Below are 12,677 nucleotides of genomic sequence, written 5' to 3' on the forward strand. Positions count from 1 at the left end.
AAAGTGCTGTTATGATGTGATAATTTACCAGCATTAAAATCTCTGACATCTCATTCTCCCAATGAAGCTGGCAATGAAAACTGAAAATGGCACAGTGTGAACTCCTTCTGGTGGCAATAAATGTAAAAAACAATGGGAAACAGAAGGGGTGTAATGTCTTATTGCAATCTTAAATTCTAATTTCCAAGTCCTGCTCGACTCATCTCACAATTGTCAAGATGTGAAACGTTAAGATAGTGGGAGAAAGCCATGATCATTTGTTACAGAAAATACACGTTTTCCTCCCTCTCCATTCCCTGTCCAGAGTTAAAAGCTGTCACTGGATTTTAAAAATTGTCTGGATAATGTTATGACATATATTTCTAGCTAGTCTGGCAGAGATAAAAACAAGCCAGTCTCTTGCATCCAGGAAAAAGCTGATTGCCATCGGAGTTGGGGAAGAATACACAATTGGCCAGTTGCATTTTTTCCTTTGGCTTAAACATCAGGTATTGCCCGTTGCCAGTCACAGGCTACTGGATTTAATAGAGACTTGGTCCGATTCGGTGTCGTAATCAAGAGAGCATTGCTGCATCTTTCCTCCAAGGGAAGAGCAAAAGGAATAACGATGCCAGGAAGATTATATGACGTGGCAAAATGATTCCTCCTCTTCCCCACAGTAGTGCGAGGAAGGCAGCGAGCGGACAAGGTGAAACCGCCGCACAGACCAAATTCTCTTGACTCCATACATGGGTGAATCTCACCCGTTAGGTGTAATGCCCTTGCCTGCATGCTGGAAGGACAAGACAATGAAGAGTAATATTAGCAAGTCAGGGGAGAGTGGTAGGGGCTCAAGAAAGCCTGTAGGCAATGGAAGGAACATAAAATCAGGTGAGACTTCATGAAAAAGCAGATCCCAGGTTTACTGCTCCCATTCCTTTCTGGGGGGGCTTCCTGCTGCTTCCCAGTTCCATCAAGGAAATGCTGCCGTGGCTTTTCTCACAATCCAAAGGGTTTTGTGGAAAGGCCTCGGTGGTCTTGAGCAGCAATTTGTGTAAGGTGAAAGGGCTCCAGCATCATTTCCTTTCAGTCAGGCCGCTGCATCTGAAAACATCATTTGGCTCATGAGTACGATGTTGCTCTTCCTTGGTTGTGGGGCAAGTCAGAGACACTTTTGGCTCTCTGTGTCTCTGGGTTTCTTGACACTTGCGAAGTAGGGAGTCCCTTTGGGGCTAGGAGCTTGCACGTGATGCGACCGCGGCGAGATCTGATCTGCCCCGTGGACGGGGTGTGGGTGTCTCTCTGAAACTGGACAAAATGACGGGTTGTGTGTGGCTAAGTGGCGTGTCGTCCTTCTTGCCAGCAACTTCCCCAGGGGCGGGGAGGCCTAGGGTTGCATGTAGGAGCCCCCCGAGGAGACGGCAGCGCAGATCCAAGGATGGACTAGAACAGCTTGTAGGCTCAGGGCTGGGACGGATTAGGGGCCTGGCGCAGTTACCTGCGTGAAAGGGTGATGGGGTTTTTGCTCCTTTTTCCTCGTGCACGTGAGAGTGCCTGTGTGGGCCAAGCAGGCTGCCCCCCCTCGGTGCACGAGGGAAGCCCCCGGGGGGTCTGGGCTCAGACTGAGACAGGCTCGGTCTCCGCTAGAGCAAGAGCTTGCCAAGCTGTTGGTCTCCCGAGGGACTCAGCCTCCCCTCTGACTGCCTGGGCTCCTATCCTTGCATTTTTGGTCCTTTCTAAAATGCTGCATTGCTTTCCCAGGCCACCCTGCCTGGACCCCGTAGCCCATCCTCACGTAAGTGCTGGGCACCATGGCTGTGTTGTTTTTTTTTTTTTTTATGGCCTTACTTAGCTGAGAGATTAAACGTGATGTTCAGATTATGTAGGACATTAACTCTGAACAGTAAGCAAAAAAATCCATTAGCAGCCCTGCTATGAAGATGTGGAAGGCTAGCTTTGCTCTAAAGCACTGCGGGAACCACAGCTTCAGGTGGAGGTGGGACGGGGAGGCTGCCCAGCGTCCATCCGTCTGTCCAGCATCGGGCTGCTCTCTCCTCCCGGGTGACCTGCTCGGGAACTGCACGTTTCCAGGCTGCAGGAACGGGGGGAGGATTTTTTGCACAGACCCCTTTTCACGTAGCTCCGTGGAAGTCCCCGACCTGGCTGGGGGCTTTGCAAGCAGGTGAGTCCGTGCTCATCCGTCTCTTCGTCCCGGTCCCCGGCGTGAGTCCGCGCTTGAGCCTGGCAGGCAGTCCGGGCAGCGGTGCCAGGTAGAGCCGGACAGGACCCCGAGTCCTAGCTTTGCATCTCGCCAGGAGTTGCAGCGCGCTCGTCTTGTCTCTCAGACAGTATTTTTATGTGAGCTGATGGTTGCCAAGGTAACGGAGGCTTAGGGGAGTCTCGCGTCGACGTAGCTCCCTGGCCTCCGCGAGCGGTGGGAGCAGATGTTGGATGGAGTCCGCGGAGCCGGGGCTGACAACAATGAGCGACGCTTGCAGCCGCTGCAGATGAAGGGAGCTGGAGAGAACAATTTGCTGAGCCGCGCTTGGGTGTGAAGCAGCAGGTTCAGGGCTCGTGCTCTCTCCCCCCCTTTTTTTTTATTTGTTTTTTTTTTTTTTTTTTTTTTTTATTTTTTTTTTTTTTTTTTTTTTTTTTTTTTTTGTTATAATTTAGTATTCTTGTCTCACCCCACAGGGGTTCCTCAGCCGCCGGCTTAAAGGCTCCATCAAAAGGACAAAGAGCCAGCCCAAGCTTGATAGGAACAGCAGCTTCCGGCACATTTTACCTGGCTTCAGGAGTGTGGACAATGAAAGGTAAGAGGACGCTTCTGTGCGCGGACGTGCGCGTTGCATGCGAATGGGAGAGAATAAGGGCATTGCTTTTCCTGGGCTAGCTAATGTGCTGCACACATTGCGTTCGGAGCAAGGGCCAAATATGCAGTCGAGGTTGGTTTGCTTCATCTCAGGAAGGAGGAATTTTAATTTGCTGAAGTGCGCGCTGTGCAAATCCCTCCCCCCTTTTCAAGCCAAATAGCATGTGGTCAGGAGCCCATCGACTCGATGTTTTTTGTTGTTTGGTGGGGTTTTTTTAATAAATCCTAAACCCAGGCACCGGCATGTAAATAGGACGTAGATGCAGCTGCTGAAGCCTAGTGATGTGGATGAGGAAGAGAGGGAGGTGCTTGCAGACTGTGCTACATTAAGCATTACTGGGTCACACACTCGGTGAACAATAATATTTAACAGTATCAACTGTATTCTCCATAAATCCTCTTCCCTTTCCCGGCCCTGGACCCCCTTCGATTCACTGGGCTAAATTCTCAGTATGTGGCTGGGCTGGTTTTTTTCCGGCTGAGATATGACAGGATCTTTCAGTTGGGAGAGGACGTGTTGCAGGGACCATGCGGATAGATCGGAGAGTGAGCGTTTGGCCCGGGCTGGCTAGCGGGGAGGCAGATGGCCAGCAGAACGAGAAGGGCGAGCTCCGTTTCTGATCTGCACTTCATCCGGAGCTCGGCGAGGTTAGAAAGCAAGATGGCCCTTTATCTGCTATGTAAGTGTATATGCGGGAGCGTTTCTCTCCCTCGTTCCCCCGCACACAGTGACGCATATTGTCTAGCTCAACTTATTTGTAAGCTGGCACTCGCAGACTGAGGTCAGAGCCGGGCCAGTCTGACTCCGTTAGCAGCCGCAGAGACGAACCAAATGTTTGCTTGCGAAAGAGGGACCTTTCGGCTTCAGTGCGAATCTCTACGGGGAGTGAAACAATAGTAATAAAGTGCCAAGAAAGCGCCAGGCGTGAAAAACAGCAAAGACCAGGCGCAGAGCAGGATGTAGACGAGCGGCTGGAAATGTGCTGTCGCGGCTTCACCGTGGCCCAGGCGTCGCTTTGGAAGCCGCCGTGGAGGCGTTTCGGGTTTAAAAGCTAGTGGCAACTTTCCCGTTGGGTTTCGTGTGTGTTTGGGGGGCGGGGGGTGGAGGGTGCCATCATGTTTTGAAGCCCCCGGATGCCAGCCGTCCGCCTGGACCTGTCTGTGGCGGGGCTGGTATTTCCCCTCTGCATTGTGAAAGTGAAAGGCTTGTGCTGGGCAGCGCAGAGCAGTATTTCAGAGGCGGCGCGGCTTCGCTGCCTCGGCTGGGATTTTGCACAGGCTCTAAGTAGGGCAGCGTGTTGTGCGTGGAGCCAGGCAGGGATCGCTGAGGCATCAGGGGATGTGCCTGGAGAGCGGCTGCTGCTCTGAGCAGGAGAGCTGGCAGACGTGATGCTGCTTTCTCTATACCTCGAAAATCGAGCTGGCAGGCTTGTTTCTATATGGGAATCGGCTGTTTCTGGCAGCTTGGCAGAACAGGCTAGAGCCTCCAAGATGTCACCTCAATTTAAGCCTCACAACTTGCATGCCCTTTCCCTTTTGTGGATAAGTCTCTCTTGCAGGGCAAAAGTGCCAGGGCTCCCCGGACATTAGTCTGCTCTCGGTTTGACCCAGACCCACCACAGCCCTGGTAGTCGCAGGGTCGCCGAGTGGCTGTTGGAGGCTTTGGGAGCAGATCAGAATGGGCAGGGGAGATTAAAGGTGATATTCGCTAGCCGTGAGCACCACCCCGGGGATTTGTGTGCGTGCGAGCTGAGGAACCGAAAACTAAAGCCTTCTCTTAGTGCAGGTGGCACTTCTTAGCCTTTGTGCTCTCCCACGTGTCTGCCCTGGTCCGTCAGGGTCCATTAGATGATAGCTTTATTTTGATCGCTTTGAGAGCAGGGTCAGATGAACAATTTAAGCAAATAACATTTCACGTAGGGCACTGGCTCTTGCAGAGGTGAAAGAAAGCACATGGCGATATCTGCCAAGCCCTTCAGCCACACCCCAAGGGTTTCGTTGTGACGGTTCACCCTCCTGAACACCCCCGTGTCTCCAAAAAATGCAGTAGGTGGGGTTTGGGATGTACGCATTTCAGACCACGCTTCCTCCTTGGGTTTTGTGAAATGCAAGACATCCTTCAGAGGAGCATCTTGTGATTGTTGACTGCACCTTGCATCCAGGCGGCTGCTCCCCGATTTCTGTTGTGTATTTGCAGTAACTGTGCACCGTTTGTGGGTGTCAGGACTTCCCAGACTTCATACAGTGAAGAGGTGCCCTGACAAAAAGGAGCAGTGAGATGCATACGCTTGCAATCTGTGCGGCTGCAATGTTTGGGATAGTAGATTGTGAAAGATTTTCTTACTTTGCTTTTCTGTGTCGGGACCTGTGCTGGGAGTTATGCCTCTTTGCTCCTTTTCTCCTTTAATTCTCGCATATCCTGCCTATCCAGCTGCACGCAGCGTGTGTGGATGAATAGATAAAGTGTGCGCCTACGCATATACCGATAGCCAGCTAGGAAACGATTCGTGCACGATACGCATATACCGTGAATGCAGGGAGATCTAAACAGATCTACCATATGTCTTTTTTTACTGAGGAGGATCTGGAATAGTGCACGGGGGCAAACTTGTATAAATGATGCAAGTGTAAAAGCAGCAAGGGGTGAATTACTGGAATAGGGGGAGAGTGTGAGATTTATTACAGAATTAAAAAGCCAAACCAGACCCCATTTCTGAACACAGGACATGTTGGCGGGGGGTTCACTGGTGCTGGGGCAGAGTTGTCTCGTTAATTTGACATCAGCAGCCTGGCTTTTTCAGACTTCCTCTTGGTCAAAGAGAGCTGCGTGGGCACCGCTTTGAGACGGCTGACAGTTTGGAAACGTGTGCTCCTTCGTTGCCCGGGGCTTACGTGGCATATACCAAGGTTGCCATTTCTGCTTCTGCTTCCACTTCCATTTCCATTTCCTGTCCACATTGCTATTGCCAGGCATTTATTTGTGAATTTAGACCCTGCTGTGACTGTGTTTGAAGCAATGGAAGAAGCGCAAGGAAGTATATCTGAGTAAAATCCCGGCCAGCGGTAGAATATCTGGCAAATCCAAAGGCCGGGGTAAGAAAAGCGTACCTGAGCTAGGCAGACAAGGCATTGATTTGTAGCAAAGGCTTCCTGCGTTCCTCGCCCTGCTGGATTTTGCATTGGCGGGGAAGCGGCGAGAAGCAGCTCCCGCCTCCTGTTGTGTAGGTCTGGAAAAGGTGTGCTGAGGGGATGTCCGGTCAGGTAAGAGCTTTGCCTAACGGGCCAGATTTTGCCATTTTTATTCACCCTCCATAGCTTGTTCTGCGAGAGACCCTGTTGATCTCAGTGGGACGACTGATAGCGTATGGTAGCGCTACCGATCGTGAGCCAGCGTGGCAGGATCTGACCTGATCTGAACATTAGGCTGGCACAATCGGTTTGTAAAAATGCGAGGGCTAAATGAAGTCTGTGGAAAGAGCTCTCCTGTCAATTTGTTGGCTAGTCAAATTGCTCATTAGAGCTAAAGGAGGGTTCATTCAGTTAAAGCAGCTGTTTGTTAACAAGGTTTCCTGCCTCTTGATTTATTACCGTGGCTGACAAAGTTTTATCGTGGAGTGCCGAGTGTTCATCTTCATAGTGGCCTCTCCAGATCCAGCCACAAATCAAGCATTTGGCACATGGCTGTCCTTAATTGGACCCACGTTTCTACAGCAAAGTATGTGACGAAGGACACCGTCGAGGACAGATTTGGGAGGGCGGAGCTGGAAGACCCAGGGGGTTAGTTTGCTGTGGTCGTTAATGACTGGTCCTAAAATATTTCTGATGACTTTTCCAACGTTGACCTTTTAAAAGCATGTTCTGCAAGGGACTGGGAGAAGAGTTTGTGTAGGATTTTTAAAACTGAAGTTTATAAGCAAAGGGATTGATCCTGCTTCCTCTGAAATCCATGTCAAAAGTCCCCTTGAGTTTTATCGTGAAACGGGCCTTCGTTGTAGAGGGGAAAGCGATCTGTGTTTTCCTTTGTTTGGTGTAATGACTATTGCCAGCATCCTGAAGACAGAGCTTTACCTCGCAGGACTGGCTTGACAGTCTCCGACTTCAGGAGCAAATGATAGTCCACAGCTGCTGGGTGGTCGTTTAGTGGAGGGTGGGCCATGGTGGTGGGAAGCTGGATTTACTGGTATGGTCATCAAGAAATTGAGGACAAACAGTGCCTTCCGCTAACTGGCAAGGCAGCCGAGCTTGCTCACATCAGGGCAGGCATGCTTGGTCTGTCTTTGAGCTGAATTGCAATAAAAATGGAAATAATTAACCATCTGTTGGTGTGCGACTTGCCTACAGCTTTCATCCTGAGCAGAACGAACTGTCGTGTCTCCTGATGAGGGTCTATGCAAGTCCCCCATTTGGCCACTGAAGGGTTTTTGGAAACGTGGTTGTTGTCACAAAGATCACAGAGCAGGGTCTCGTCACCATAAAGAAGGATATTTTAAAAGATCACCCTGTCCTAGTGCTGGCAAAGACGCCGCATCGTCAGCAAAGCTGAGGGAGGTTTTCTGTGGTTAGTACAGACACAGCGTAGGCAGAAGTACCGTGAGTTTTGCACCGCCCTAAGCTGAAGAAGCCATCCCGAGGGGGACGAGGTCTTCATGACTTGTCCCAGCTTCGCACGTGAGCTAGCAAGGCAGCTGGGGTAGCTCATTTCTGTGCAGCCGCCTAGTTCTTGGGACCTACGATAAGACCTGCCCGGCGCCTGCCGTTTAAACAACCAGAGGGCTGTCCGGTAATGATACCGTTCCGGCTTTCCCAGGTTAGGGTGAATTCAAAGTGGCTCCCCAGAGGTGAAACGGGCCGAATTTCTTTTAATGGTGGCCTAAATTATAAGCCCACGCTAGACTTTTATTTCAGCAAGGGGAGTCGCATTTTAAAAAGGAAGAACAAACTTCAGAGGTAGTAAATCCCCATAAAAGACTAACTCGTAGATGTGGTTTTATTCCAAATGGGGTCCCGGGAGGGTTCATGGGCTTTGGGGGGCATGCCTGTAAGGGTTTCATCACTGGAGCTGGGACTTTTGGCTGGGGATAGTTTTTCTTTTTACATACACGGATCATGGTGATTTAAGCGGTAGCTGCAGCTGAAACTCCACATAGGACCAAGTCCCTTGACTTCTCAGCCCATATTTCCTATCTGCAGCTTAGATTTATATTTACCTCACTGGAAGCTAGAAACAGGCGGGCGCTAGGGCAGTTTAGTCTTCGTTGCATGAATACTCTCAGATTTTACTGGCCTGGTGATACACAGTTTCTTTCTTTTTTAATTTTTTAGCTTCATTTTTTCTGGCTCTTGTTATTCTGGGATAAACTCTAAACTGTGTAATTACTATATTGATCTTTCCTGAAGATACTATTCTGTGTGTGCCTGGAACTCATTTAAAACTGAGATGCTCTAAATTACTAAGGTCTGTGATTATTTTGCAAGTTTCTCTGCATAATTCCAGGAGATAACACTCCATTTATGCTTTCTCTTGGCAACATGAAAGTCGGAGCATATGGCCGATTGTTAAATGAGCCTCAGTCTTGGAAGGGATACGGTGATGAATTAATAGCACCAAAGACTTGCACTAGTGTTATTCTCCCCCCTAATTTATTTTCTGTATTAAAGCTTTTTATTTGCTACCCCCAGAGAGGGAAGTCTGTACAACCCGTGAACTATGACAAGTCTAATTCCTAGTCCTATGCTAGAGAGGTCAGTTTTGTGGGTTTTCAAACACTCGAAAGGCTCCTTTTGATTCTGCAACGTATGATGTATATCCTTTTAAAAATCTGCACCGGGTTAGTAAGCTAAGCTTATAATAGAGATCGTTTTAGATCAAGTTCTTGTGTGTTTATTCTTCCAGAATATTATAAGTCAAGGTGAAATTAGTTGGGCTTGATGGGAATGTGGTGGCCTCTGCCCTGGCACTGCAAAGTCTCAGAAATTCATTTTATTTCCTGTGCAAAGGAGGATGATTCACAAGGCAAAACTAGGCCACCGGCAGACCCCAGAATGCATGAATGGCTTTCAGATCCATGCTAGGAAGTGCGATTAGTGCACTCTCTCTCTTTGCTACCACCTTCAATAGCATTAGCCGGTGAGGTTTTTCAGGCAGGTACAGTTATAAAAGCAGGGAGCCCAGTAAAGAGTGGACTAAGCCCTGCAAACGGGCCCATGGTTTTCATGATGACAAGCCTACTTCCAGCAGGCGTTGTTGAGGCTGTCAAACGTGGTGGGGCCCTACGTGGAAAGCATTTAGCCCTATCGACAGCAAGGGTTTGAAATGCAAAATATAATTTTTTAGGACAGTAAGGAACAAGGAGGGTTTGGCAGATAATAGGGCCTGTTTATCATGCACTAGATAGTGTCAGCTCCCACCCTCCAATCAGCGAACAATAATGTGGCGGAGATTCAAGGACAATCACAAGATTGCTGGCCTCCTATCCTACCTGCATTTATTTCAAGGGAAACTTGTCTTGGAATATGCAAATCAGCCTTTTAATGTGATTCCTTTGCAAAATATTTCTCGAACCAGAAAGTTAATTACTGGTCTCTAATTAATGGTTATGTTGGAAGGCTAGAGCAAAATGAACAAGGGAAGAGCTTTACAGAAGTACAGGAGGGGACGCTGTCTCTTCTCCGCCGAACACGTCACGTTGCTCGTGTTTGGTTCTCGTGCTATTAAGTAAACACAGAACGTGGGTCCTCAAGTACTGAAAAAGCAGCGTTGTTCTTAATAGGAAGGAGTTGTTTGCAGCTTGATTTCGAGGAGCCCTGAATCAGAAACAAAGGCAGTCCTTTGTAAGGAAGAAATACAAATCGTCAGCTGTGTAAGATGCACTAAACTTCTCCTGCACCAGCAGCCTAGGTTTCTCCCATGTCGACATTGGCATTTATTCCCCTTTGGAATCGATTTGATGCTGTGGTTAATGATGGATGACGGGGGCACCCCTTGCTTAAGTTAAGTTTCCTGGTTGGAGATTCATTGAGGGAGTGCTGCATGTGGAATTAGCAGCTTCATTCTTCACGAGCAACGACGTTGGGAGCGTTTGTTGTCAGGGTGCCGGGGAGCGGAGATCAGCCTGGTATCAGCATTGTGCGCCTTTAATTTTTTTTGACTAAAGGAACCAAGTGCCGGCGGGAATGAGCTTGGAAGGGCACAGATTGGTGCTCTTGTCACTCCTCGTAGGGACACGGTTTTTGCATGACTCCCCTCGGGCAGTACAGCACCACCCTCTGCTAATGCCAGCTAATAACCTCGAGAGAAGCCGAGACCGGCTAGGAGCAACAAGGTGCTCTACCAGATCTCCCAAGGCAATGGTGGGTTGTGCGTCTTCCCCTTGTTAAGGTGGCACTGCCTAGGTGTGTAGGTGTGCGCGGGCGCACGGGCGTACGCCAGTGATGGGTGTCCGAGGGAAGCCCGTTTGACAGTCACACGCAAGTAGGTGGGCGCTTCCTTTCCATTCCTCACTCGGGTTGACTTCCTGCTCCGACGGGGAGTTTACATCCGGTGCATTTGAGTAAAAGGCTGGGTTTCTCTGTAGCCCATTTTTCAAGCTGAGCTAGATCATCCCAGGGAAGGAAGAAAAACAAATAAGTGGAGGGGATAGGGGGAATTATTCTCCCAACCTCCCCTTCTGCCATTTGTCTCCTTTCCAATTTCCTAGCAGCCCAAACAAAGCGGTGCTCCGTGACCCCATGGGGTGCTCTGCTGACACTTTGACTTGACTGGGAGGCATCTAGCAAAATGATGAAAACCCTTCCCACTTCGCCATATGCAGTGCGACTGTGATAATTGGCTTCACGCATCTTACAATTAGCTTGAAAAAATATGGTTTGCATCCCTGACCTTCTCTCCGTAAGCAAGGCCATTGTTTCAGTGTCCTGCTTAATTACAAAATATAGAGTTGTGCGAGGATATAGATGATACCCTTGTATTGTTGGCTGTAATTTGATGAGACATCATAATGGGGAGTTTTCATACCGAGGGCACCGAATTAGCGTAGCGTGAAGCTACGTTTCTCCGAACCCACTGAATAAGGGAAAGTTAATTCTATACTCTAACTTTTGCACATTTGTAATCAAAGCATTGTATTGCAGCTGCAGATGGCTCGCCTTGGATGAACATTTGCTAAGTAAGTCCAGCGGCGTGCCTTGTTCCTGCAGTGAGGTATCTGGTCAATCCACGTGTTGACTTTCCTTTCCTTTTACATCTTTAGAAATGTTGACCAGACCTGTAGCGCACTGGACTTGAACTGCTACTGCCAGGTCTTTATTCAGCCACCAACTGGCAACCGTCTGCTCTTACCGTACATCAAGCCTAACCTGGAGGGTTAAAAGAGGTTAAGCCCATGTCCATCATTCACTTTGTCCTCATCCCTTGAGCTAAGAGTCCGAAGCAGGCAGTTGCCAGTGCCGCTGATGTTTTCCTTGAAGTCCTCTATAAAATTAATTTGCTTTTGGTACAAACCAGAGCATAGCAGTGGCTGGCTTCGTTTTTTGTTGCTTGGTTTGGGCTTATTAATCTCGACTCTGGAAATAAACAAATTTGCTTTGAATTATTTTACCCACCCACACGGGCAGTCAGGGGCATTATTATTTATGTTAATAAAGGTGAAAATTACAGAAGAGGAGGACTTCATAAATGATTCCCCCGGAGCTGCAGCGGTGGAGTAACGTAGCTTCCCTGCACCATCGCTCTTGCAAAAGGCTTTTGTCGGTCTTGTATTTCTCCGTTAATTGGTATCTTTATTTGGGTTTTAAACAAAAAGCATTTCTACCCGGGGCCCAGAAACATGCATCATCCCTCATCGTTCATACCTCCACGGTTATGCTGCTCCTCGCACTTCACCCAGCACGGTCCTGTCTGAAAACCAGAGTCTTTCGAATGACAGGCGGGAAGACGGAGCACTTCCAACCTGCCCAGCCCTGCGGTTTCTCCACGGGAGGTTGAGGCGGGCAGTCCCTTGGGCATTCGGCTAGACCTGTCTAGTGCTGTCTCTTCCTGTTGTCTTTCTACCCGGCTGAAGAACAGAGCGGTCGGCCGTTTTGGAGCCTGTTTGCAAACCCGCCGCTTGTCCTGGAAAAGGGGTGAGCGTTGTTTACACCAGTTTCTGACAGGCAACTCCAACTGCTGCTTACACGCTGCATCAGCTTAATGATGAGGGATTATTTCCGGTGTGGTACACGACCAGCAGGAGGAGGCTTCTTTTGCACTGCTTCCTTCCCTGCGCCACGCACGTACAGCCGAGCCATGTGCTGCCAGCTCCTCTCGAATGATCTCATGTCTAAACAGTGGTGCATAAAGACAGTATCTTTGGAAAGAAAAGGAAACCGGCTGGGGGGAGCTGGGCTTTTGCCCTTGTTTGTGTAACTTCTTGTTGCCGGATTGCATCTGGACGTCTCGAGAATTACATTTGCCAGGCAAAGGTTCGACCGTGCCTGGGAGCATTTGTATACGCAGTGCATGCATAATCAGATCATTATTTTACTGATGGCAGTAGGCAAGCTGGCATTGTGCTAAACAGGTGCCGTGCGTAATGGGATAATGCAGCAGTTAGGATGAGCCCTGGGGACGGCCAACGGGCCTTGAGCATCCCAAACCTCAGGTTCGACCCCTTGCACTGCCGCTGGCTCTGTGTAGCCTTAGGCAAGCGGGTCGCTTTGCTGATGTCTGCCTCTTTGAAATGAGCTGCCTACCTGATAGGAGGGGCCGTGTGGCTTTATGCGTCAGATTTTGCCTTGGTTTACCCAGTCATTTCAATCGGCAGTCTCTGCAGAATTTGTGAGCACTGTG

General features: G+C 49.2%; 1 protein-coding gene across 7 annotated transcripts in view; it reads left to right on the forward strand.

The window, feature by feature from the left end:
* The window catches only part of DAB2IP (DAB2 interacting protein), a 299,614-nt gene that overhangs the window by 123,462 nt on the left and 163,475 nt on the right, over nt 1–12,677 (forward strand). For 6 of the 7 annotated variants that reach the window (XM_019510851.1, XM_019510848.1, XM_019510849.1 and 3 more), the window contains exon 3: nt 2,674–2,792. In XM_019510851.1, the coding sequence (XP_019366396.1) occupies nt 2,674–2,792 (119 nt within the window). Of the gene's footprint in view, nt 1–2,455; nt 2,543–2,673; nt 2,793–12,677 lie in introns of those variants that run through there. The other variant, XM_019510855.1, reaches the window with a different exon arrangement.

This window comes from Gavialis gangeticus, unplaced genomic scaffold, assembly GCF_001723915.1.
Source record: "Gavialis gangeticus isolate Ggan-Ray unplaced genomic scaffold, GavGan_comp1, whole genome shotgun sequence".
NCBI lineage: Eukaryota > Metazoa > Chordata > Crocodylia > Gavialidae > Gavialis > Gavialis gangeticus.